Below are 27593 nucleotides of genomic sequence, written 5' to 3' on the forward strand. Positions count from 1 at the left end.
GTGCTTTAGTAATCACCTACTGAGTAATAAGATGCTGACCCCATCAAATCCTTCTGATTTATTTCCCACACCTTCACAAATACATATAACCACTTCAGCATAACAAACACCTACCGAACGACCACAACCCAAAAACATAATACAACCACATCTAAACTATGCACTTCAATTAACATTCTAAAAAATAATTACAACCAACATACAAACTCTTCAATAAATACCCTCTTCACCCAATGCTCTAATAACGACCCAAAACCAACATCATACTAAACTAAAATAGCCAGTAGTGCGCCCAGTGTTTAGTATGTCCGCGGACAACCGCGGATACTGTGAACACATCACGGCCTTCTCCCACCTAAACAAATACAGCATTTGACCCATCTCTTACTCCCCCACCCTCTCCAAGCACTCATACACACCAACACACTCCCCAAAATTGGATTTATGCTCACTTCCAGCGCATGTGCGCGCATACAATATGGCGGGCGCATCAAAACAATTTGACTCACCTCATGTCTCATCCCAACCAATCGGAGAACTTGTTACGTGTCCACGGACATGACGCAAGCCGATTATCCAATTGGTGTCCTGTCTGCGGAGCGAACAGGGAAGTGTGTCCGCAGAGCATAAATAGATATCACTAATTTTTTGAGACCTACTTTTTGGTCGTTTTAAAAAAACGACTAGACTGATTTTCACCAAATTTACAAAAGCATGCTTTTGGGACTAAGCCGCCGCTCCTGCTGCAAATTTGGTGAAAATCTGTCCAGCGGCTTGGGCTGTAGGCGCGACAGACATTCTTTCTCCATTCAGTGTATGGCAAAAAAAGAAATTTTGGGACCCCCCCATATAACTTTGCCCCCCCCCCCCGGACCAACACTTCCCTACTACCCTCCCAATGTTAGGATGATTAGAATTTACTTGGTGAAACATGGGTGCCACCCCCTAGTCCAATAAGGCCATTGTTAATGCTAAATTATGGTTTTTACGTGATTCAACTTTTATGATTGAATGTTTTGTATATATTGACTAAAATATGTGAATTTAAAACATCTCTGTCTATAATACATATTGGCAGTGATTTGGCGCTCTCTGTAAGCTATCTGACCCAACACGTGGGAAGGTGGGAAGCTGTTTTGTGGATTCTTGTGCATACTACTGTTATTCGTCCTCCTCCACAAAGCCCCCAAAAAAAGAAGTCTCTGGTACTCTGTACCATATATTTTGAGGCAAATATACCAGGCACTTGAAGTTGTATAAAAGACTGACATTGTGGAAAGATGCCTGGCAGGGGAGTATAACAGGGGATCTGAGAACCCCGTAAAAGAATTCCTGGCAGGGGAGTATACCAAGCATTCCGAAAGTTACAAGAAGAGCAAATGAAAGTCTTATAGAATTTGTTTGAACAAGAACTTTGTGAGTCCAGTTAAGACACTAGAGAACAGTTGGACAAAGAGACACTTTTGCCACCCTACCTTAAAATCGATGGGGAAGGGAATCATCCTCTGGATCCAAGGGTCTTTCCTTGGAGAATACTTTTTGTTTGCATCATTCTTACATTTTTGATTGTGAATACATTTTGCTAACATCAAGACAAAGACATTTCCTTGTACCATTTGTTTTGTTTCTGGTGTGAGGGTCAGTTTAGGGCCTTTTGGACACAATGACGACTTTTGTTACTGACTACTTGACACAGAGTTTTTTTTTTGTTTTTTAGGTAGTGAAGTTCCTCTTTAGAGTAGGGCTAGAGAGGCATGTTCCCAACCCACTTTTGTTTAATAAAAGGCCTGACTTCAAGAATACCATGACTTTAGTCCAGCTATATACAGGAGAGATGCCCCTCACATTTGAGCAATGTAAGGAAAAGTTCCAACTCCAGGAAAGGGACAGATTCACCTATATCCAACTGCGCACCCTCAAACTCTGCAAGCAGCGACACGCCCTCCCACCACCCTGGAACTCACACTTGGAGATCTTCCAGCTCGTGGGAGAGTATCCACTCTGTATAGGCGCTTCTTAGGTGACTTCCTGATCGCAAGAACTCTCTGCATGGCCCAGTGGGAGGCAGATCTGGGTCACCCAATAGACGACCAAACCTGTGTAGACATTTGGACCAGAACTCACGCCTCATCCACCTGCATCACCAATAGGGAATGCGCATATAAGATCATGTTACGGTGGTATTACCCGCCCCTTAGACTCCATCATATAAATCCACAATTAGACCATACCTGCTGGAGAGGATGTAACTGCCCAAGCTCCTTCTTTCATATGTGGTGGGCTTGCCCAAAGATCCAGCAATTTTGGAAGATGTGTTTGGGAACCATCGCGCAATTCACCGGAACGGCGATCCCGCTGGAACCAGAGCCAATCTTGCTGGGAGCTCCGATTCCCACGATCTACCCACGCTCCGGGACCAGATCAATACCACTCACACACTGTCTGCTAGCAGGGAAAACCGTGTTGGCCCGCTCCTGGAAATCCCCGGAAGGCCCTCACATGCCCCAATGGTGGACTAAGCTTTGGGATATTTTGATTGCGGAGAAGGTGACGGCAGCTCAGGCGGGAACTCTCCACCGATTCCAGAATATTTGGGCCCCAGTACTTGAATATGACCAGCGCTTCCCCGCACTGACCTACAAACCCACCAGGGCTCGATGGATCCTGAAAGACCAAGTGATCCCTGAGGGAGACACATAGACTTTGAGGCGCAAAATAGGCCATCTAGGAGGGAGGAATCCGCCTCCGAGGACCGAGGGGAAGGTGGGACGGGGGTGGGGGGGAGGTCAGGAGGAAAAAAGGACTGGGGATCAACATGCCTGAATGATTGTTGCTCACAATGTTTTGTAATTATCAACCTGCCTTGATTTAAAATAAACAAGTTAAAAAAATACCATGACTTTGTGTCCGGATCTCATTTCTGACTCCACAATTACCTCTCCAAATCTTCCCACCAGGGCTGATTTTGGAAATCGACCTTAACAATCCATCCAAAGAAAAGGACTTGCCAGCAAAGCAGTCTGGAGGATAATATCCATGGCTCAAGAAGTATTTCTGCACCAGTCAGTTTGCTGTTGTGAGAGGTGGTCAATGTGCACATTGTTTGTCAACCACAAAAGGTTCTAGTGACGACACAATGGGAGGGAAACCACAAATGCCTTTTAATAAGAACATTTAATGAAAAATCAGCGCTTCCCAGATTGAGGGTCGAGCCAGAGGAGCAGAATGGTTAGGAAACTGTGGTAGTCAGTGATGCTGGGTTCCCCCATTGCCTTTGGGTTGAGGATTGATCTTCTGAGGGTGGGGTCAGCTTGAGAAGACACTTGGGAATAATGATTGTTCAAGATTTGCTCATAGAGTCCCACCAGAGATGGGGCATCCACAGAATGAGGGACTGGAAGACAAGTCTAGAGTGCAAAAAGTGTCTTGGATCTGCACCAGCAAACACATTTCTTTTATCAGTGGCAGAGCCTTTCATATGCATGATAGTTAAAGTGGGCAACCCAAAGCGCCCATTTAATTATGTGTTTATATTAACACATCATTAAATGGGCGCTTTATATATCTATGATGTCTGCTAGATTGACGCGCAAAAAATAAATAAAGTTGCTTTAAGTCACTAATCAAATGTTTTCAACATCATGAATAACAATGAGCTGGAGGTTTGTTGCAAAGAATCTCCATATCTGAGTTTATTATACAACATCTTTTATTACATGTCTTAAAATCACTGATAGTACTGTGGGGTTAACTAGATCTTTCAGGTTGACGTTATCTTGCATTCTGGGACTTATAGTTTACCATTCAAGACGTGAACATTAAAGCCACAATGATATTCTTTTGGCTTAACACGTAGCTGTAAGGATTTACATGTTGTCATGTGGCGTTATCATGCAATTTGTGTTTTTTGTAATTAAAATCTATAAGACATCATTACTGTTGGCCTTGAAATCCAAACTATTTGTACCAAGTAAACCTTGGAAGCTATGTGGTCAAATTTGCAGAGTGGATTAAAATCCCTGCTTCACAGTTCAGGCAAGGTTTGTGATCCTGGTCCCGTCCCCTACCCCCCTTGCCTACCTGCCCCATCTGTCTGGCCACCCCACCCCCTCATTTTTGGATGCAGCCAGAGTACCAGTAGTTCATTTATTTTCCACTTCCACCACTCTTTAATCCCCCTGATGTGATTAGCGATTACAGGCTAAATTGGCTGTGATGTGTGTCATGCCAGAAATGCAGATTCTTGACTATCTTGGAAGAAACCTATTGGGCAATCAAGGCTGCTTACCTATGATGGAAGTAGTAGATGGGGGCAGGTACAGGTGAGTTATTAATACTCGAGGAGTTCATGTGAATTTATATTAAAGAAGCAGCAAGGAGTAAACCAGGAGACACATACATTTTGGGCCTAATTCACAGACACCTTTTATGATGGCAACACCCCATTGGAAAATGCTCAATGAATTAGGCCCTTTGTTATGTGCATTTTATAAATGGTCACTACTATTAATGGTATAGTTCAAACAGTGGAAAAGGGGCCAGTCAGGCTTTTTTGAGTAGTAACTAGTTGGCAATAAATCACTTGTTATAGACATTTCTGTTTTTGCTAAAAATGCACAGTGGCAAAATTAGTTGCCCAGGATCACACACTTTAGTGTTGAAGCAGGGATTTGGGACCAGTCTGCAACTTATGCTTTTGTCTGCATTTCTTCCCAATTCTTCCCGATTTGCCAGAATCATGTTTTTGGTTTTGTACACAATGTGGGGAACCACATTCATTTCCTGCAGCAGACAGCAGGGAAGGTAGTTATTTTATGGCAGAATGTTTTCCACAAGTGTAATAAAATGGTTAAAGGCAAGCCAGACAACTTTGATCTACAACTCTTTTGGTTTACGGGTCAGATTTTACGTATGCATTGGGTGTATGTTGGATACGTTTTACTCCCCTGCAGAGGAGAAAACTCATTTTTACTCTCTTGAAATTGCATTTACTCTCTAATTTGAAAAATCATGCGTAAAATACTCCCACCTCAAAATCTTATCTGGAGCACTGCTCACATCAGTTGCTTGGTATCTAATTCCTCCTACTGCATCAAGCTCCTGGCTCAACTCGGGCCTTTTCTTGACATGTCCAGCTGTGCTACCCTTGCCAGAGAAATCATAGGCAGTCGCTTGGACTATTTTGCAAGTGTCCTATTGGTAGTGGGCAAGGGGGAGTTCAATCGCCTACAAGTTATTCAGAACAATGCAGTCAGGGTAGTAGTAGGTCTGAGAAAAACTGAACATATATCAGCACAAGGAGATCGCTTCATTGGCTTCTTATAGCCAATAGGGTTAAGTTTTGTATCCTGTGCATTGTGCACGCCTGTCTCCATGGAAAAGATCTAATCTATCTGACAACCCAACTGAAATGGCTTCTAGACAGACGCAGTCTTGGGTGCAACCACACTGGTCCGCTTGAATCACCTAAAGCCAAACTGTCCATTGTAGAAAGGGGCGTTTCCCTTTTTCGACTTCTCGCCTCTGGAATACTTTACCACCAGATTTGCGACTATGCTCTAGCCTGGTCCCTTTCAAGCGCTTGCTGAAAACTGTACTTTTTGAATAAACTCAACTTACCTGTGTTTGGATTTCTCTGATCTTCTCTGTTGTTTTTTCGTCAGTCTCTGCGCTCTCATGCTTTAGGGCTTCTGTTTCAGCGCTTTACAAATATATTAAATTAAATAAACATTAGCATTGTTCAAAGCCCTGAAAGCTTTTCAACAACTACATGGGAAGATCATTCTAGTCATAACAGGCAGCACCAGGGCCATGTTTTACATAAACAAGAAGGGGCGCATTCAATCTCCAGGGCTGTCCAAACTGGCACAAAGCATTTGGAAATGGGCACTCAAGCACGATGTTCCTCCTGGCACAACAAGTTCCAGGAGAATACAATCTTCTTCTGCAGTTTTCTGTTTAATTGACTTTCTGTTCAGTATATCAAGGTCTTGTAGTTTGCTATTGTAATCATGAAAACATTGAAAAATGAGAAAGGTAGGTTTGACAACAAATATTTGTAAATTCATGCTACACTGTGAATGTGGCTTGGGACACTTATCAGTCGACCTAATTGCCCCCAAAGTTGAAACTCTGTTCTAGTGGTTTTACAGAATAGGTACAATGAACCTGAAAAGTATATGCCAAAGCACTGCTGAATCCTGCAGTCTTCCACGACCATACTAAAGTCAAAGCTCTGTCACGCTTTTTTGGGAACCGGGCACCCATGTGGTCAATTTCTAACTTTCAAAGCCTGTAAATCCTTGATGGAAACCAGCACTAGTAATCTATAGTAAAATGTGGCCTTTTGACTTATTCAGTAGCACATCCTGTCCTGGCTCTTAAGTATTGATTTTCTTTTTTTTTATACGGAGTAAAAGGAGTCTGGAAAGGAGGACCGATTGCTATGTGGGGGGCGGAGATGACCTGTAATGAGATGTGCCTGTCCAGAGCTATTGTGTTAGGCTAGTGTTGCTCCTTTGAAGTGTCATGGGTTAAGGATCTCGTACCAACACATGAGAAAATCTAGGGTGAGAGTGGGGGGGGAGAACAGAACGTGCCATGCAAGACTTTATTTCTTATAACAGTAACAGGGGGGCAGAATAATCTGTGAAGAACAAAGGCCATTTTAAAGAGCAAAACGGGTTGGGGGAGAAATCTAACATCTAGGTAGCGAAAGAAGGCCCAAGTCTTAGTGCTTAGTCTGGTCTGTCCTAGCAGGAATTTGGCTACGATTGTCTCCTGGATTATTTAAGATCACCCTCTAGTAGTATGACCTCTGCATGATAGGGATACCTCCTCAGGTCAAAAGTATTAGTATTGAGGCGTAACAAATGAGGGTATGGGTATAATCTAAGAAGAACGAATGTCCTAGACCTAGTCAAAGTCCTTTTCCCTATTCTGTAAGCACTGTTCTAGGATATTCCCACCATCCCCTTTTCCTGCTAGTTCCATGTTGCTCAGAGGGGTTTTATAGTGCTCCTGCACACCCCATTGATTGTTTATTGGTTCCTAGGTAGTCTACAAAGGTCCTTCTGGACTTCTGGAATGCACACTTGACATATGCTTACTATGCGAGAACTTGGTAGCCCCCACCCTTGATTGGCCTTAGAGATACCCAAAGTGGGTGAATGGCAGGAATGATTTCTCCCCCTTTCCCTCCTATCGCAGTTGCTTTTCACACTGAAGTTATTCTCACACATGATCCAAGTGTTCTCCTCCAAGGCTTCCACCCGCAACAGGGCTAGGTTATGGTCCTGTCTAGTCTTTAGGCTCCAGCCAAGAAACTGGACTGTACCCGCCAGAATACTCGCCGTTTGCTTCTTTCTCCAGTCCTCCCTGGCTCCAGCCAAGCCCTGGGTTACCCTCCCCCCACCCCCAGTATGCTATGCAATTCGCTCCGCTTCTTTGGGCTTATAGCCTCAGCTAGGATTTTGGGTCTAACCGCCTGTAGCTCTTTGAAACCAATTTAAACAACTTCATCGCTGAAGGAGCTCGGAACAAAACCAAGGATGAAGGGCTTATTGGCCTGCTGCCCCAATTGTGTGGCAATTGATCTGTGGAAGGAGTGTGATTATGACTTTCTCGCTGAAAACATCAGTTTAGCCAAATTCATTACAATGTTTTTGTGTTTGAGTTTCTCTTTTGGGGCTGGTTACAAGAAGTAATTGTTTTGTGATTGATCCAATTGTCATGGTTTTATGGGAATATGATAATTAATTGGACAAGAAATATGTTTTTGAAAGGCATGCGTAAGAAATATTTTATGGGTTTGCAGATCAATACCGCTTTAATATTTCTGCAAGGAAAGAGCATTGTTTTTTCTATTCATCACATGTTTCACTCCACTATTTTTCTGTAAAAGAGCACAATGACTAAGTGTTGTTTCTTTCCTTTCAAATTATTTGTGTGGTAGGGGATCTTCCCTGAAAGCCAGAACTGAAATGTTGCTTTTAGCTGGTCTTATAAAACCTATTTAAGAAACCCAGTAAGTAATGTGTAACATAATCATTGGGAACGTTTTGTTTGTTTTAGATCTAGCTACTTTCCTGCTGAGAATTTGATAGAATACAAATGGCCTCCTGATGAAACTGGTGAATATTACATGCTTCAGGAACAAGTCAGTGAATATTTGGGTGTGACATCCTTCAAACGGAAATATCCAGGTATAGTGTGTAGTGCTCCATTTCATGTTGTTAATGTTAATACATGTTCCTGTTTTAATAACTTTTCATAGCCTAGTGTATGTGCTTTCTTAACCCATGTGAGCTATATGGCCTCACCCGTGGCCCTTCCCTTCTCAGATAGTATTGTGTTCAGATTGCACCCTCTTCACTGAGGGTGTAGATCCTGTTAACTTTTGTCAGTGAGATTTTGCACTTTTCTCCCCTCATTATGTCAACACTCGATAATATCCAAAATTATGCTTCGTGGCCTGCACTCTGTAACCAGGGATTATTATAACCAGGCACTCTATTCTGTTCTGCTTTACAGTTTATAAGAGCAGATATGAGGTTGTGAAAGACACTAAGATAAGGATTGATGTTGTGGGCCAGCAGTTCCATAGACGTGACTTCTCGTAGTATGGTCTAACACTCGCTAGTTCATAAAGAAATGCAAACTGGCACTCTGGTTAGAGCCAGACCTGTACAACCGCTTAACATTCTCCTGCTAGTGGCTTAAAAATACCACTTACGGATCACATGGCAAGTTGATTCCCATCATGTTTTTTTTATCTTCGAACAAACATCCCTCCAATATGATTGTTTGCAAATATTTGCATAAGAAATGTATGCAAGAGAGTATCTGATCACAATCACTCTGCATCAATTTGCTTGCGTCAAAAACCATGTAACCCTTCATTTGTTAAATTCTACCTCATGACCAATGTATCTTGTTTTTATATTGTATACATATAAAACATCTAGACATCCCACTCCATATCTGTTTCCACTGGTGATCTCGAAGGCAACATTCCCAGTCAGTTTACCATTTTTCCAGGTAGGGGTATCTCCTCTCATATAAATGTATAGTTAAGGTTAAATTACACTTTACATGGGGAACATGAAAAATGATTGTTGCTTCTGTGCTCGCCCATGAAAGGTCACATCATTTGGTATGCATGCAACTAATCCTTCCTGATCAGAACATATATGCAACTTTTGTATTGCGTTACTTATTTATATAGCACCCTTTCCCCATTTGTATGGCTTCAATGTGCTTTGTGGTTGGAAGCCTTCAGTGAGCGCAGTCCATGTGTAGAAGGTTCTAGGAGTTTAAATGAAAGATGCTCGTGTGCATTTTGCCGGGTTAGGGCTTAGGTAGGCTCTCTAGGCTCCAGTAAGCAGCCCGGAGGTCAGGCATGTGGGTGGGTGCTGTTTGTGGTTAAGAATAGAGTTCTAGTGCTGAAGAGCAATGTGTGCCCAGCTAGACAGAATTCTTTAGTTGGTTCGTTTTTTTCCCTTTCTCAGCTTTGTTTCGGTATAAAAGCGACAACATGCATGAAATCTCAATCAGTGCAAATGATAATTTAATACAAACGTGGTTGCTGGGGCGTGGCCTGAGCCCCTGGAGTGAGGTTGTGCTGAGATCGAGCTCCCGTCGAGATCCGTACATAGATCCAGTTTCCTAGCGGTTCGGTGCAGATGGTGATGACCTGAACACATGTACAGGTGTGGGAAACACTCCGCCCGCTAATGAGCGAGCTGCTCGGCGAAATCGGAGTGTTCATCAGGGAGACCGATTGACCATAAGTCTGAGACCCTGAGCTCCAAGATGGCGGTCATCGCTATGCCACGGAGATGAGGAGGAGGGGGGCTGGAGCAACACGGCCGCACCGTGAGCAGCACACTCACTGGCCGTCCCTGTGACTAGCGGGCCCCTGGACGTTAGGGGATAAGTGAATTGTGCAGTGGAAGTCTGGCGCGGGCGGACCTGAGCACTGGAGAGTGGCCCTGAGAGGATGCAGGGTGGCAGGGACCTAGTGGTGGATTGGCGTGGGCCACGGGAAGAATTGGCGGCTGCAGTGGGGCAGAAGTTACCCGCAGCACTGTGGAAGCACACCGGCCGCGCGCAGCGGTGCCCACTGTGAAGAAGGCGGGCGGAGTAATGGACGTCGGGTGAGCGGCCCCTTGAAGCTGGGACACATCGTACGCGGAGAGGCGTAGTGGCGAGCGGGCCGCTCAACATTCCAGTACGGGCCCGGTGGAATTATAGCAAGGAGCGTACAGAACGGCCCAAAACACATGGAGGCACTAGAACACGCACGTGTGTAAACCGCAAGGACTTTGGAATAGTGCACACTGCACGACTTGCCGGCCCCATTGTGAACACACGCGCCCAATGAGCAGCGAGGGCAAGATCTGAATAATGCTGCTAGGAGGGCGCAGAGAGGAGCAACTGGCGCACTAAGGACATAAGGTAGGCTAATGTGTTAGCAGCCCCCCAGCGCCTGCCCCACAGAATAACCATGGGGCCACAGTGTTACTGCTTCTTACACTAGTGCTACTGCTTCCTACATAATGCGCATGGAGCGCACAGCGAGAGTTCAAGGATAGGGGGCCAAAAGGAGGTCCAGAGAGTAGACAGCTGCGCAGTGGGATAACCCTGGTACAGAGCGGAGCTGCAGACAGCTGCGGGGATATCCCCAAGAGTCACGCCAGTAAGACAACACGCTGCGCCTCCAAAATGGTGGGAGACTGGGACCAGGAGCTAAGGTAACCCCCATCCCACTGTGGACATACAATACAATTAAGTAGTGACCTAAGCACAGCGTATGCCGGAACCCATCGGGAACTGTGACACCACAGCACAGAGCGTGCCATAGGAAGCCACGCAGTGAGGCAGCCACAGTGTCTGTTAGAGGCGTATGCCCACAAACACGAGTGGGACAAGGGCATAGACAGTCCTGTGCTGTAACGTAACGCACCCGTGAAATAACAATTGAAGGCAGTGCAGTTGGACTGTACCCCGGCACCCATCTCCCCAAGAGGCGCTGCAGCACGAGGGGTAGGCGAGACTCTGACTTGAATTGGGGAACCCTGCCTGTGCTCAGGTAGGCAACCATGCAGACGGCAACCGCAAGCAGCCCTAGCACTACCAATACAGAAAATGCCCTCTAACAAAGGGAAAAAAGAACCTTCAATTATGGATTCCTTCAATGCGGCCAAATCCTCGGGGCAGCACACAGGGTAATACAGAGGCACAAAAACCAGATTCAGAAGCTGGAGCTAAAGAAAACCAGGTGCTGGAGGCAATTGCTGCTCTGAGGTCTTTCATAGATACAAAAAACTGAAGAGGTCAAAGTCGATGTGCAATTGATGCGGCAAGATATCCACAAACTCACGAAAAGAGTCACCACTACAGAGACTGGATTGAAAGAAGCAATGGAAGTCACCACGGACCTCGGAAGGAGACTATTGGAATTCGAGAGGAAAAAGGTGGCACTAGATGCCCGAGCAAAGGACGCGGAGGGACAAGCCTGGAGAAACAACGTGCGCTTGCTAGGAATCCCGGAGGGAATGAAAGGTCCGAACCCCACAGAGTTTGTGGAAAACCTAATACTACAGGAAGTTGGGGTGAGCAAACTCTCACAGGGCTTCGAGCTGGAGAGGGCCCATAGATCCTTGCAGAAACGCCCACCGCCGGATTCACACCCTCGCCCCATGATAGCAAAAATTCGGAATTTCCGGGACAGAGAGATCATCCTGAAATACTCGAGGGAAGGCGGAGAGATAAGGCACGACAATGCCAACATTGCTATATACCCGTACTACACGCCCACAGTCCAAAGAGCAAGAAATTCCTTTGTGCCAGTTAAGGCAAGATTCAGACAACTGACTTTAAATATATGTTGATGTACCCATCCAGGCTAAAAGTGATCTACGAAGGTCGTTCAGTCTTCCTTGAAACACCAGCAGCGGCCACAATGTGGATGGAACACAACAACTTGGATAAAGGAGATGAAGCAGTCACATGAAGGGCGCTCGGCCCAACGAGGGGGCGGGAGGAGGGGTGAACGCAGCAACTGAAGGGCCTGCAGAAGATCAGCGGTAAAGCACTTGACATACACTGCCACCGTTATATTGGTATTCATGTTCAACGGCAGAACCAGGACCCTCGACCCGGGACGGAGGACCCACCCCACGATTAGTTTGGTGTCGGCCAGTTGCTGGCACCCTATTGCTCGCACACAATTGCCTGGATGGGTCAAGAAGGTGCGAGGGCGCCCGAGCGCCGCAGTTAGAACGTGGCTGCTTTGCGCAGTTATTTGGTTTGTTATTTGGAATGTTGTCGTTATTAAAGTTTTGAATTCTTCACAGAAAAAGGCAGATGACATGAGATGTACACGTGGGAAACCAGGGAGACGGAGGGGGTGGGGGATGCCCCAATTGAAGCAGAGCTGAGAGGGAGCAGGCTGTGGGACTGGGAACGAAGAATGGGGAGGTGCGAGGTGGAGACACAGCATTGTCATGACAGCTGACATAGGGGTTCTGACCTGGAATGTTCGGAGACCCATCTAACGCAAAACATCATGGCCACGGTAGGGGGAACACTGGGGGGGGGGCAATGCTATGGTGCCGCTTACTCCAAATATGCCCGCAGGGTCCTCACATGGGTAAGTGCTGCAGTCCCCTTTAGGCTACTGGGGAAAGAGGCAGATCCAGAAGGGAGATACCTGATATTAAGGGGCTACATAGAGCAAGTGGAAGTGTGCAGTCAACTCTTACCTCCCCAACCATGGGATCCCTGCGCACCTAAACGTGCAGTGTGCTAAGATAGTCCCATACCGGGAATGCTTTTTTATATGGGGCGTTTACTTCAACTGTGTGCGGGACTGGGAGATGGATAGATCTAGTCTACCGGTCACCAGGAATGAGGTTGCTACGGGGGCATTGAATGCGTTGCTTGGGGCCCTGGATTTGGAGGATGTGTGGAGGGAAGTTCATCCGATGGGCAGGGGTTACTCTTACTTTTCTTCGCTGCAACACCTGCACACCAGGATAGATAACCTATTTGTGGCCAGGACTCACCTGGCGCAGATGGAATCGACACAATACCTGGGCAAGTCAATCTCGGACCACTCGCCACTACTGCTGACTTGGAGGATGCGGGGTCCTAGGCCCCCTATACCGTAGTGGCATATGCCCACAGATGCCTTGACGGATCAGGTGTTTAAAGAAGAACTGGGGAGCAAGTTAAAAGAGTATATGGAGAGGAATGTGGGTAGCGTTGAGCAGTGGAGCACGATCTGGGAAGCTATGAAGGTGGTGATACGAGGGGAGGTCATAGCTAGTGTTGGTGGCATTAGGAAATCATTGAGACTGGAACTAGAAGGGTGGGAGGAGGAAATTAAACAGAGGCAGTCGCGCACACAAGGGACTCGGGAGGAAGAAGTTGAACTCGCGCAAATAAGAAGTAGCTGCCAAGATGCCTGGGGGAGGCTGTCAAAGTTTGACTTCTCGGTTAAGACCACTAGAATGCACGCGGAGGGCGATAGACCCGGCAGGCTGCTGGCGTGGCTGTGCAGGAGGGAACACCCCAGGCATCTTACCACAGAGCTCAGGGATAAATCGGGCATTATATGCAAATCGCAACAGGCGGTCAATGAAATCTTCCGGGACTTCTACTCCCATTGTACAGCCATGAAAACCAGGTACCGCAGGAGGACATAATGGGCACACTGGAAGAAATTGGTTTGCCTAAGCTGGGGCCAACAAAACGCGAGGCACTAGAGCAGGACATAACAGCTGAAGACATAACTGAAGCGATAAGATTGCTCGCCTCAAGCAAAACGCCCAGGAGCGACGGACTCCCTCCGGAGATCTACAAGACATACGAGTCAGTTCTGACCCCCGTGTTACTTGAAGAGTACAGGGAGGCATACAAGAAAGGGGTGCTGCCAGGGACCATATGGGATCCCGATACCCAAACCGGGGAAGCCAGCGGACAAGTGTGACTCGTACCATCCACGGGCAATGTTAACTTTTGATGTTAAGATACTAACCACGATATTAGCCAAGAGACTGAGCAAGGTCATAGGGGGCTTGATTCACAGCGATCAGAATGTCTTCATTCCAGGTCGCAGCACGGCACTAAACCTGTGCAGACTACAGCATGTCCTGGCGCAGACAGCGGACTCACAGGCATAGTACGCTATAATTTCCCTAGATGCCATAAAAACATTTGATTCAATACGTGGGGAATGGCTTGCGGCAACATTGAGGGAATTCGGGTTTGGGGAACAATTTATCAAGTGGGTGCAGATACTATACACAGCACCAGTAGCAAGGGTTAAATCTGGGAGAATGGTATCACCGGTATGGGACATACAAAGGGGCACCAGATAGGGCTGCCCATTGTCCCCAATGTTGTACATACTAGGACTGGAGCCGATAGCGGTCTATCTCCGAAAACAGTACCTGGATGCAGGGATTTGGGTGTGGGGGGGAGTAGGTCATCTGATCTCGCTCTACGCGGATGATGTGCTATTGTATGTGAGAGATCCACACCTAAATGTCCCGGTGGTTCTGGATATATTGGACAACTATGCCAAGTTGTCTGGGATTAGCTTCAGCAAAACAAAATCTTGTATATTCCCAGTAGGAGGATTGAAGGGGAAGGACTCAAGTGAACTACCAGAGGTCGGCTTCCGGTGGGAGCTGGAATCATTCAGGTACTTGGGGGTAAATATATGGCACACACCGGAATAGATGCACGAGAACAACACAGCAGTGGTGGTGAAAGGCTTGAGAAAATCCATGAAATTCTGGTCCAGGTTGCCGCTATCCCTTATGGGCAGGGTGGCTATCACCAAAATGATTATCCTGCCGCGATTACTATATTGCTTTAACAACGTGCATTCCTGTGTGATGGTGTCCTTTTTCCGATTACTGGAAACGCTGTCACGCAAATTCTTGTGGGGGGCAGCCCGCCATAAACTGTCGCTTGCCACACTACGTTTGCCTTACCACGAGGGAGGGATGCAATTGCTGGACCTGGAAAAGTATTACCTGGCGGCCCAATTAAGCCATGTAGTCAAATGGTTGACAGATGAGGTCATGCCTGAAACTGAATTATTACGATTGGTGGCCCCCACAAGGCTATTCGAAATACTGGGAGTGCCTACGGGTTGCTTGGGAAGCACCGCCATGGTGGTGACACTGGGGAGGAGGATATGGGGCAGGACTGGGGCACTACTGAAACTCGACCACCCCTACTCACTGGAGGCGCTGATTGCAGCAGACTCCTGCAAAGCTGGTGCAGACTTGGCAACAGTGAGACGGTGGGAAAGGTGGGGCATGTACACCTGGGGTGATTTGTACGAGGAAGGGGTATTCATTGAGTTTGACTCACTACAGGCAAAGGAAGGGGTACCTAGCGGGCAATTTCTCTGGTATCAAAGGACCAGGAGGGTGGCCAAAGTAAAATGGGAAGGATGGCCGGAAGTGCCGTCACCGAACCCACTACTGACCCAAATGTATAGCCTAAATGATGGATGGAGGCCGGTGTCCAGACTGTACAGCTTACTGATAAACCCAACCCCAAAAATGCGGCACTGAAAGAGCTATGGGAGAAAGATTTGGGCACAGACATAACAGAGAAAGAATGGGAACGGATACTGGCATATCCCAGAGAAGTATCGAGAAACTCCCGTTTCAGATTGATATAACGAAATGTACTAAACCTGACACCACACAGGGTAGCTACGTTCAGCAAAAATGCACAGCCATTGTGTCCATGGTGCGGGATGGGGCATGCAGACTTGATGCACATGTTTTGGGTGTGTGTGCGGGTTCAGAGTTTTTGGGAACTAATTGAACGGGCCTGCAGAAAGGCTGGAATAGTGAGATACAAATGGTCGCCAAAGGAATGCCTGCTGGGGGCATATCCTTGAGTTAGTAAATATAAGCAAGTGGTCAAGTTTATGGACATGGCATGTGTACTGGCTAAAAGATAGGTTGCTATGGCTTAGAAATCTGCTGGGGGCCCGCAATATGCACAATGGCATAGGGAATTCGAAAGATGGGCAGATGCAGAAACTAATGTATGGAGGGATGGGGTAGGTAGATCGGGCTCTGATGGGAGTGATGGATGTGCAGCCTGGAAGGCGCCGATTTGGGATATGTTGCACCCGTCTGATGACAAACCCCCCTTAGGACAGACGATCCCTTTGTGCTATACTTGACTCTAATTTAACGATAGTCGGGATGGTGCCGGACCAGATCGGTTACTGACACTAGACAGGGGGAGGTGTGCACCCGGGACTGGACCCTGTTTATGGCACGTGTATGCTAAGAGATTTGAAAGTATATAATACCTGACAAGTGAAGAAAGTTGTTGTTTTTGTTTGGTTTGTTGTTTTTGTTGTTACTGTCATAACAATGCAAGCAAAAGGAGTTTCAATTTGATGCGGAATATTTGAACAATGCTTGGTAGTATTTATAAAAATGGCAATAAAAACATTTAAAAATAAATAAAACGTGGTTACAAAAAACGACATGCATACATTAAGCAGAACTGCTCCTAAAATCTGATAACTTTTGTTTAAAATAACCGTTATTTTTGGTAATTTCATAAAAGACAAATTATATTTTAAAACATGTCTTAAATCCTGGGCCTTTCTGTAATTACAACAAGTATAACATTTTAGAAGCTTGTTATATAAGCTGCCTGCTGCACAAAACTGTCCTCCTTCTACGCTATGTCCTATGAAGGTATTTGGCAATGTAATATAACATATTGGGGTCTTTGCCTCCTCTGCAGAATTGCAAAACCACTGTTGCCCTCCTAAAGCCTTTTGTTCTGCATAGTGGCAATCAGTACATTGCCCTAAGATCTTTATACCTAGGGCAAAACAGCACACATCGAAGGACTGATTCATTCTCTGCGCCCCAGCACTGGCAAAAAGGGCAGCTTACATTATTCCATTATTCCAAGGAGGCTACATGCAAAGTACCTGCTCTCGGATCGAACAATGAGCATGCCAAGCATGGAGTGATAACGTCCAAATAATGTTCCAAACCAAATGTGCCCTTTACCTGCAGGTAAAGCTTGCCACTAGAGAGCTTTGCACAAGATGACACCAAAACCTGTTTTAAATGTTCTCTGCAAGTAGCTTTAATCACCTTTTTGCTCTTAGGGCTAATGCATGCCAGTCGCTCTCAAGGTTATGCAAATGCTTTTAACATGCCTAATCCAGGGAGTTATACAGCTGCGTTCTAGAGCCAGAAAATTGGCCAATAACTTATGCGTACCCATAGAAATAAAGGCTTGGAAGCTATTACGTGCTCTATAGGGCGTATGTTCCATTAGGGGCACTACTCAGTTGTGACATAATTGACTTTAAGAATTTTTCTGCAACGCCCCAAACTTGAGCACTTTCCACATATTCAAATCTCTGCACCGTATAATGCTGCAGATGAGGCCTGTTAGGCAGAATCCAGTGAAGTTCCCTTAGGGAGCACTACACCAGATTAGGACTACATGTGAGAGCAATAAATTCCCTTTGGTATCAGTCTGTACCACAAAGATTTAGTTGGTAGCTGTGGCTGAGCAGTCAGACTTATCTCAAGAGGGAGATGAGCAGTATTCAGGGTTTACACATTAGGCCTACAATTCTATGACACAAGAAAACACTGACCAAACCTTGGTAGTTAAAAAGTAGTTATATATTTATTTTACACACTTCTAAGAAAGTACATGTATCACAAGTATCAAGCAAGTTAAATTAAGCCAAGGAAAAGTATTATACAACTCCCAATTCAACGTTAGACAAGTTTCCGGTAGAGTGAAAACTGAGCAAACGGCACAGTGAAAACTAACTACAAACGGCACTCCAACAATTCAACGAAGGGGAGGGAAAGTACAAGTTAAACGGAAATACCTTCAGACACCCCCTAGCAACACTTCTCTGATGTTTTGTGAATAAGTAATGCACAGTAACACTTTAGCAGAAAGATGAGTGAATGAAAACTGAGCAAAGTGGCACTAAACAAGTTAAAAAAGTAGGAAGGGAGAGGGGTTCAGAAGATTTAGGTGCATCAAAACATTTCTTATTGAAAACCAATCTAGTGAGAGCAGATCTAACAAATCAGCCAGAGTCAATAGGCCTGAGCCAGAGTCAGTGGTACAGGACCAAGAGCTTGGGAGCAAAAATGTTCTGGTAGCTGCAGTCAAGTCTTTAGTAGAAAATATTGAAGAGGTAGATGCGAGGTGAAAGACAATGTTAAGAGAAAGGGCGGCCGACCCAGTAAGTAGTCAAAAGGATTTAAAGCACCTTTGGGGCTACCACGGGGAAAGGGCGGCCTGGCAGAACAATGTACCTTAAACGTGGAGAAGTGGCTCCTGCGGTGGCGGTTGTTCCTGGTAGTCTTTGCAGGTCGAGAGGTCCAGCAGAGGAAGAGAGGCTCTCGTCGTGGAGGAAGGTTGGAGTTGCTGCACTACCCAGGGAAGAAACCAGCCGCGGTGCTGCCAAACAAAGTTAAAAGGTACGCTCCTTTTAATCGTGGTCCGGGTCGATGGCTGCCTGGCTGCCCGGTCTCCAAGTGCTGCGCACTGTCGATTCGACCAAGGCAGGTCCGAGGAAGCAATAGGTGAACTGGTTGACCCCACAAGCACAAAGGAAGAAGACTCTTTCGATGCAGATCTCCTCTCGTTGTGTGGTAAGAAAAGTGGTGAGATGATCCGGCAGGGCTTCACCAGTGGTGTAGATGCGGAAGATGTCTGTGGCTTCTCTCCCCTTCGGTTCCGGAGTTCCAGTGGCAACGTCTTGCTCTTCCAGTCCTCAGGACCCTGCTTTTATGCAGAAAGAGACCCATTCATACAGCCTAGCTGTCACTCACACAGTGGAGGGGTCTTCTTGCCGGGAGACCCTCCAGCTGTGGCAACTCTGTCCAGGGGTTCTACTCCCCCTCCCAAACAGACCCACCCCAGACTCAGAGGCGCCGGAAGGAGGGCTTCTGGGCAGAAGCCTGCCAAAAGAGCGAACAAAGGACCTGGGTTAGGAAAATGGAGTAAGACTCGAGAAAGAAGTTTTATCAAAGTTCTGGCAAATAAAACCTACCAGAGTAAAGTTAATAATAAAATAAACCGGCGGTATGTTAGAGGCTGTCAGTAAAAGTGGTAGCCTCGAACAATGGGAAAATCCCGTAGGAAAATATTTGCGGTCGAATATAAAAGGTAGTAACCACTGCCACCAGCCAGAAACTTTGTAGAGGGGGACTTTAAGGTACCCACTCGAAAATGAACCTAGGAGAAAAACTATTAACCCCTTCCAGTACTTACATGTTAAGATAGGGTGTACTGGTTAAGTTCATAACAATTGACTAGTAAAGTCAATGGGGACTTTACATGCCCTGGGAGACTGTAGTCAGTCCCAGGGTATGGAGTCTATGTTTGGGGGTCGCTACGACACCCTTGTGTCACTGCACGGAGGGTGCTGTGCGACACCTGCGCATAAAGATGATTCCTATGGGTGAGAGAAAATCCCATAGGCATTAAACACAAAAATAACCTAGAACACACTTAGCAAAAATGCCTAAGAGTGGCAAAAAGAGTCTCACTCTTAGCAGGTAAAAAGAAACAAACTCTTCAAATCCAGCAAAGCTGCTGGGGGACTCTATAGGTAAGGGAAATTAGCCATAGAATGAGAATTCTCCCTAACAAGGCCTTACTCCGGTACAAATACAGGACCGGAGTAATGTAATAAAACTTCTTGATGCTACCACTATATTTAATCAAGGTTGTGGTTGCCTTTGAGACTTGATCTTTCCAGGTGGCATTCTATGAGAAGCACCAGGCCCAACTAGTTATACGTTTCGACCTGCTCTAGCACAACCCCTTCTGTTTCTACAAATACCACAATGTAGGGGAGTAACAGTTGTGCAGTGCGCTCAAATGCCTAAAATCATGTCAAAATGCAGCAGAAAATACCCATGAGGTTCCATTTGGTACCTCAAGAAGTAATAGAAAATAGAGATTGGGGTGTGTATTTATACTGCGCAAAAAGACTTCAAGTTGCAGTAATCAATACTCTAAAACAGGTTTAAAATTCCAAAACACTGTCAAGAACTATAGATGTAGCCGTCTGATGTATGAGTAGTGGTTTATTCTATGTACAGCCGGTGCGCGTTTCGACCAATCGGTCATTCTCAAGGCTGTTATTAATATAGTTGCAACAATTGAATCATCATCAACCCGAAAATATATACAATTGTTGGTGTGTGATCAATTAGGATCTTCAAAGCATAAGTGATACATAAATAATATACAATTGTGCGATTAATCAAATAAAAATAAACATATGTACATTCAGTTCAGAATTGCATTGTAAATAACATCAAATCGGGTGTACATACCCATAATCAGGCAAGGATGGTCATGGAGGGCGGGAGCAGTTGTGAGGGAATAAGATGTAAAATTCCTTAGCACATGATCATAGTTCAATTGGCATTGTGTTAGTGAGATACTAATTTCGTTAGGATGGTTCCTTATCACAGAGTGCTGTTGCTGTTCTAGTTGGATCCAAACACAGTAATCCGAATAGTGATTAGTGGAAAATTACCATTTTATTAGAGCATTGGTGAGACCCATTACCAAGAATTCAGTGTGCCTGATGTACAGGTAAACTTTCATGCAATATGTGAATGCTAGAAACTCACCAAACAATTCTGGGGATGAATCCTAAAAGGTGAGACATGAAATGAAAGAATGGGTTCTAAGTATGTAGAAAGACTCAAGGATTCATTAGGTTGGGTTTGCTTTGAGAACTCGGCGTGCCCCGTGTATTCTTCGATAATATATTTTCTTCGTCCACCCCTCTGACTCTGCGGTCTGGCTTTAAGACTTGCCGGGACTGTAAGTCTAAGATGTCGATAACGGACCTGCACCGCATTTGTTTGTGGTGTCTGGGTGAGAGTCATGACACTGACGACTATTCGAAATGCCAGTCGCTGACTCCTAAGGCCTTGCGGGAGCATAAGGGGAAGTTACAGCTAGATCGGGTACAAAATGCAGGAAGTCCCGAAAAGCTGCGAAAGGGATGTCCACCGACAATTCGAGGGGTGACTCTCTTCATCGGAAGGAGTCCCGGGGATCTCGATCCCAGAGTGGGTCCCGCCACTCGTGCTCCTCGTCTAGGCACTCCCAGAAGCAGCGTCACTGGTCGCCTTCCCTGTCGGATTTGTTTATTTATTTTATTTATTGCATTACGCTCAAGCCCTGAGGTATCATGGCGTAAAAGAATTTGTACATTAAATACTTGGCATGAAGCTTGGTGGTTGCAGGTACATAGGGTTATACATATTCATGGTTAACTTTACAGTTGCATTACAGGTTGCATTACAAGGAGCGATACCATGGTACTTAATATAGAAAGAAAAAAAAAAAGAAAAAGAGGGCAACCCGAGGATGGATGCCCTGAGGGATAATGTGGTAACTAACAAAGCATACAAAGGAATGAGAGCATTGACAAATAGCATGGTAATTCATATAGACAAAGAGAGGCATGCAGGAGAGTGAAACAGTGCGAAGTGCCGAATATGACCCGGGGCTGGCCCTTTAACGGATGATGGCGCCACGAGGAAAGTGGCTTGTCCTACTGAATCGTCGACTCCGGAGGAATGGGAGGTCTTCCGGGAGCAGATGCTGGTGATTTTTCAATCCCAGGGCACAGTTCCGTCCGTGCCTTCGGAAGAAGCCGGCAGGGAACGGTCTTGGTCCGATGCTCACGTGCCTTCGGGCCCGGGTCCTCGGCACGATACTCATCGGGAACCGCTGAGGTCCCATTCGGACAAGGTTCAGGTTGATTGCCTGAGATGTGCTAGGTCCGGGTCTCGGTTTTCGTCCCCGGCGAAACCGCAGAAATCTGGTAAGGGCTTGAGATCGGCGTGGACTCTGTGGGCGCTGTGTCAATCAGATACAGAGGTTGGTGCTTTCCCTTAGCTCCAGCCCTCAGCGCTATTGTCGATGCCGTCGCCGCCCTCAACGCCTTCGGGGCCATTTGGCTGGATTTTGCCACTGGAGATCTTTGGTACTGTGGATCCTCCAGGGAAGGCTAAATCCCAGTCTGTGAAGCCTGTTAAGGAATCCAGACCCACTTCCGTCCCTAGGCAGGAATTTTCTTCCTCTGGATGATACCTTTGAGGATGAGGAGAGGTCGGATTTAGAATTTGACCATGTTGAGCCTGATGTGGCTCATGTCTTTTCCGGGGACAGTCAGTTGGCAGAGTTATGTCAATCACTTCATGATGCCAGTGGCTTGGACACATCTCCTGAGGTGGAGTTTGGCAAGCCTGAGTCTGGGGCTCATGCTGAGTCCTCTTATAGGAGACTGATGGCTAGGGTTACTGAGTATCTTGGTTGGTTTAGTCCTCCGGATGCATTTGTTTAGGATGACTTGACTGACATTTTGGATCAAGGTCTGTCCACTGACCCTATGTTGCCTTTTCATTTGACCTTGCAAAAAAGGGTGGCGGCTGCTTGGCAGACCCCGGAGTCTCTTCCGGCGGTTAACAAGTCGTTAACTAAAAAATACCGCCCTTCCAGTAGCAACCCTAGCTCCCTATCCACACACCCCACTCCCGAGAGTTTGGTGGTTCAGGCGGCTACAGCCACCTTAGAGGCAGGCGGTGTACCCTACCATCCCTTCTGATAAGGACGACAAGCGCTTCGATGGTTGGGCACGCAAGGTGTTTCTGCGGGGAGTACGTCGCTGAAGTCAGCCAACTCCACTTGTGCCTTGGCAAGATTTTCACACACTCTGTGGAATTGCGTCTCTCTAGCGGTTGTGCATATTCCCGAGGGGGAAGGAAGGGATGGGTTCCTTGCTCTCGTGCAGGATGGAAAGGATACCATGTGTGTATCCCTTCACTGGGTTGGACACAGCCGACAGTGTTAGCCGGTACATGGCTGCGAGCACCGTTATACACAGGTTTGCATGGTTGCGGAAGTCAGGTTTTGATCCGGATGTACAGGCCCGTCTTCTCATTTGTTTAGCAACAAGGCTGACGAGAGCCTTGAGAGGTTGCAGATCTCCAAAGCTGCTGCTAAATCTTTGAGTGCAGCAGTGCGTCAACATCCGCCTTTTCGTCCTAGGGGACAACAATGGAGGGGAGGTTCCTTTCGTTACTATTCCTCTTTTGGTAGGAGACGAGGAGCCGCCAATCAAAGGGGTCAACGGAAAGGTACCGGTGGTGGTCGGAGAAATAAAGGTGCCAAAGCTGCTCAAGCAGCAGCCTCGTTGCCTTCAGGCGCTGCAACAGCCGCTCCAAAACAATTATGAGGCCATGTTCCAACGTTTGCCGGTTGGGGGCAGACTGTCTTAGCATCTCGAAGAATGGCGAAATATTACCTTTGATGCGTGGGTTCTGGAGACAATAGCCCACGGCTAGTGCCTTCCCTTCCTAAAGCGGCCTCACGACAATCCACCGGGGAGTCTCTCTTTAAAGCTTCCAGATCTGCTTCTTGTGCAGGAAATCTTGACCCTGCTGGAGAAAGGCACTATAGAACTAGTGCCCGTAGCAGTGTGTAACAAGGGATGGTATTCCCCCTATTTTTTGATTCCAGAGAAAGACTGGGGACTGAGACCCATCTTGGACTTGCGTTGGTTCAACAAGTTCCTCAGGAAGGGCAAGTTCAAGATGGTCACTCTTTCTCAGGTCCTTCAGGCTCTTCAACTTCAAGATTGGTTGGTGTCTCTGGACCTACAGGATGCTTACTTTCATGTGCTGATTCATCCAAAGCACAGAAAGTACCTGAGGTTTACGGCTTGCAGCTCGCACTTTGTTTTGGGTCCTGCCATTCGGATTGACCTCCGCCCGAGAGTCTTCACTAAGCTAACGGTGGTGGTGGCAGCGTATCTCAGGCGAGGGGGAATTCACGTCTACCCCTACCTGGACAACTGGCTGATCCGAGCACGTTCTCCCGAGCAAGCTATGGATCATCTCGGTCTCACCTGCCGCTCCCTTCACAAGCTGGGCTTCTCCCTCAATTTCAAGAAGTCGCATCTGACACCTTCCCAACAGCTCCAGTACAACGGGGCTGTTTTGAACACATCTTTGGGAAAGCGTTTGCCTACCAAGGTGAGGGCTCATCACATTATACAGATGGTTGTCAAATTACAACATGCCCAGAGTCTTCCGGCTTTTTTTTTTTTTTTTAAACAAAAGTTGTTTATTAGTTTGATTAACAAACTTTTTACAACTATTTCAGATTCTTCATAACAATTCATAATTCATTTTACGTCTCATAATGGGAAATTACATTCAAACTCCAATATACAAAAAGATGAAAAAAAATACTTAAAAGCCTTATAACATTTTTCATTCTATCAAATTAAGAGCCTACTCATTTACTGTAGAGTAAGATTCCTTCTTCTCTAATTCCACAACCAGTTTCTCAAGAAATCTACATAATAGAACAATCATTTTAAACGAGTAACCCCACATACATTTTCTCCAACACCATTCTCTAGATTCTAGTGTCATGCCTAAAACATTTGGGCCAATAAGCGAATATCTCAAGGCTTGAAATTTACTACAATACATGGTTAGATGTTTTAGATTTTCTGTAAAGCAATTACCATTACAAAATCTACACCATGGAGTCTGATACATCAATATTTGCTTGTTCCACGTAATAGTTTTTTTTAAAAGTGTGCAGTTGATTGAGCTTAAATCTCAAATATAGATCACGATAAGGGCTAGCGGGAAATTTTAACAAATATGCTCTACGAGGAGTTCTACGAGTAGCAAATTTTGCTGCTTCAGAATATTGTTTTTTTGAATGCATCTCATTTAAAGTAATTAACCAATCATGTTCGTATAATCGTTTTTTTTACATGACCAGCACGAAATTCGAGGTCTATTGGTTTGAGGCCACATTCATTGAGTTTGTTGATCATAAGATTTGAAAAAATGACCATCGAAGCAGGCATTTGTTTCTTGATCATAATTAAGAACTCCTCGTATAGCGATTGCGAGGGTGGAAATAACATCTTTCCATAGTTTGTTAATTGTCGCCAGTGGAACCTAGCTGACAAGGCCGAGATCCCCAACTCCTGACGTAAAACGCAGTTTGGTAAGGAGTTTGGTAGTCTCAGTGTAGACTTCCATAGAAATCCTTGAATTTGGTCTAAAATTGCATCAATATTGCACAAACATAAATCAAGCCCATATAATAAGATGGCTTCTACTTTCAGCATGTAAAATTGAAAGAGTGGTATAATCAAAAATTTGCAAAATTTCTTAAATATTATCCGCATCTGAGTCACCAAAACAGATTTTTTCGCATTTAAATTTAGTAACCAGTTCTTTCTTGAGGATGAATCTATAACATCATAACCCAAATATCTCATCTTCAAGTTTATGGGATTGGGAATGGAGTTAATAGACCATTTCATCATGGAGATATTCTTTTTTTTGTTTTTCAAGATAAATATGCTGGATTTCTCAACGTTGCATGTTAAATTGTGTTTAAACAAATAGTCTGAGAGAATTATGAGCTTTTTTGGGAGTCCATATGGTGTATGATCAAATAATAAGACATTGTCTGCAAATGCAATCCATTGAATCCGGAGATGTCCCAACCTTGCAGGGTAAGTGATCTCATTTTTCCATATTTGTTCAATGTCTGCGAGGTAGAGATTAAACAGGGGCTCGCCGCCAAGTTGCAACCCTGTTTAACCCCCACCTCAGTAGGGATAGGAGTAGTTGTTGATCCAGTGCTGTTAATACGGACAAGATAAGAAGTGTCTTGAAGTAATTTAGCCAGCATTGTAATTAGGGTCTGTGGGATCCCCTTTGCATCAAGTTTTTCGCACAGTAAATTTCTAATTGCACAATCGAATGCTGCAGATAAATCGACAGATGCCATGTAAAGCGCACCCGAGTTTGGAATTTTTGTTTGGGCTATTAAGTGTGCAAGGACAGTTGCGTTCAGCGCAGTTCCCATGCGAGCTCGAAAACCAATCTGAAATGGTGAGAAGATGGCAAGCTGCTTTATAAACTGTTTTAACCGCTGTAGTAGAAGAATAGCAAACGTTTTTGCGGTTGCATCAATTAATGCAATGGGCCGAAAATTGCTAGGATTAGTCTTAAGACCTTTCTTATGTATGGGCACTGTAACAGACTGTAACCATGAACGGGGGAACACAAGATGCCCTGAATAACTTCGTCAAATTGTGTTTTAAGCACCGGTGCCCATAGTTGCACATTTTACTTAAATATGCATGGCGGAATACAGTCCGGTCCAGGGGCTCTTGATTTGTTTAGCTTACCTAAGGCCCATACAATGTCGTCTGTTGACCAACCCTTAAATTGCTCAACTGAATGATCCGTAAATTTAGATGATAAATCCCAAAATCTATCAGGTAAAGCACATTTTTCCTTGTAAAAAAGCGTCCATGTTTCTGCACTAATATTAGAGGATTGATCGTCAGTTCTTGAGTATTCGTTACCCCTTATCATAGCCCAGGTAGATCGCCTATCATTGGTGCACAGTGATGCCATCATTGATTTGTTGACTGATGAAGATAAATTCTATAGTTTTTTATGTTATTGTGATATTTATTGATGATTTTCCTTTTTCTAGTTTTATATTCAGAGTTAGATAAATTGATTTTGGATAAATGCCCAATATCCCAGTTTTTTTTGTTTTTTTAGCATTTTGATTCTCTCAGCCAGTAAATCAACAGCTGAAGGCTGTACTGGTTCAGTTGATTTAAGCCAAACCAGATGTACGAGTGCAGTTGTAATGATGGTCGAAATTTGGAATAGTTTTGTCGACCCCTTGGTTGTGGTATTGGTGACATTCATGCAATTTAGTGCTAGCATTTTAATATTTGCATTTAGTTTTCTACAAGTTTTAGAGTTCCATCTTATTGACACACCTGGTCGATCTTCCATGATAAATATACTTAGTGGATCTTGTACCAATTTTGGAATGATTAGTTGCATTTCCGTCTATAGGATGCAATGGTCACTTAATTCAATCATAGCGGTTTCTACTCCAGTACAACTTGAGGATGACTCCACTGATACCGCAATATAATCAATACATGATTTTCTGTTATTGCGAAACCATCTGTAAACATTCTCACTTGGAGTAAAAGGAAGAAAAACAATGTTCCAACGCTCAAAAAAGTGCTGAAAGAGTAATCCTCTTTTCCTATTCAGCAATAATTGGTTTTGAAGTGAGGTTTTTAGTACAGTACAAGGATCCTGGAGGCAATTGGAGTTAATATCACCTCCGATAATTATTTTTACATTAGGCCACTTGATCATCAAGTAAAGCATCAAGATCAGTGAACAAGTTTGTTATTGCAGTTTTTAGGGGGTTGTAGTACAATGACACTATTAATATGGTGTTCGCATTAGCCGTTCCTAGTTCTAGGAGTATCTTAATATAAGAGTGAGAGGACCGTGTCATTACCAATCCTTAAACAAGCTCTGTGTTCATCAAAATGGTGATTCCACCAGATGGTCTACCTTTCGACATTCGTGTCGCAAGAGTGGAATAGGCAACAAAGCCACTAATTACGAGTTGCTTGACAGCCA

The 27593-nt window shown here is 45.2% G+C and overlaps 1 protein-coding gene across 4 annotated transcripts in view; it reads left to right on the forward strand.

Annotated features, from left to right (window-relative positions):
- PHF10 (PHD finger protein 10) overlaps positions 1-27593 on the forward strand; it is an 815357-nt gene that overhangs the window by 99346 nt on the left and 688418 nt on the right. For all 4 annotated transcript variants that reach the window (XM_069606947.1, XM_069606949.1, XM_069606948.1 and 1 more), the window contains exon 3: positions 8074-8204. In XM_069606947.1, the coding sequence (XP_069463048.1) occupies positions 8074-8204 (131 nt within the window). The remainder of the gene's footprint in view (positions 1-8073; positions 8205-27593) is intronic.

The sequence above is a fragment of the Ambystoma mexicanum genome, chromosome 4p (assembly GCF_040938575.1).
Source record: "Ambystoma mexicanum isolate Mex_15411 chromosome 4p, UKY_AmexF1_1, whole genome shotgun sequence".
Taxonomy (NCBI): Eukaryota; Metazoa; Chordata; class Amphibia; order Caudata; family Ambystomatidae; genus Ambystoma; species Ambystoma mexicanum.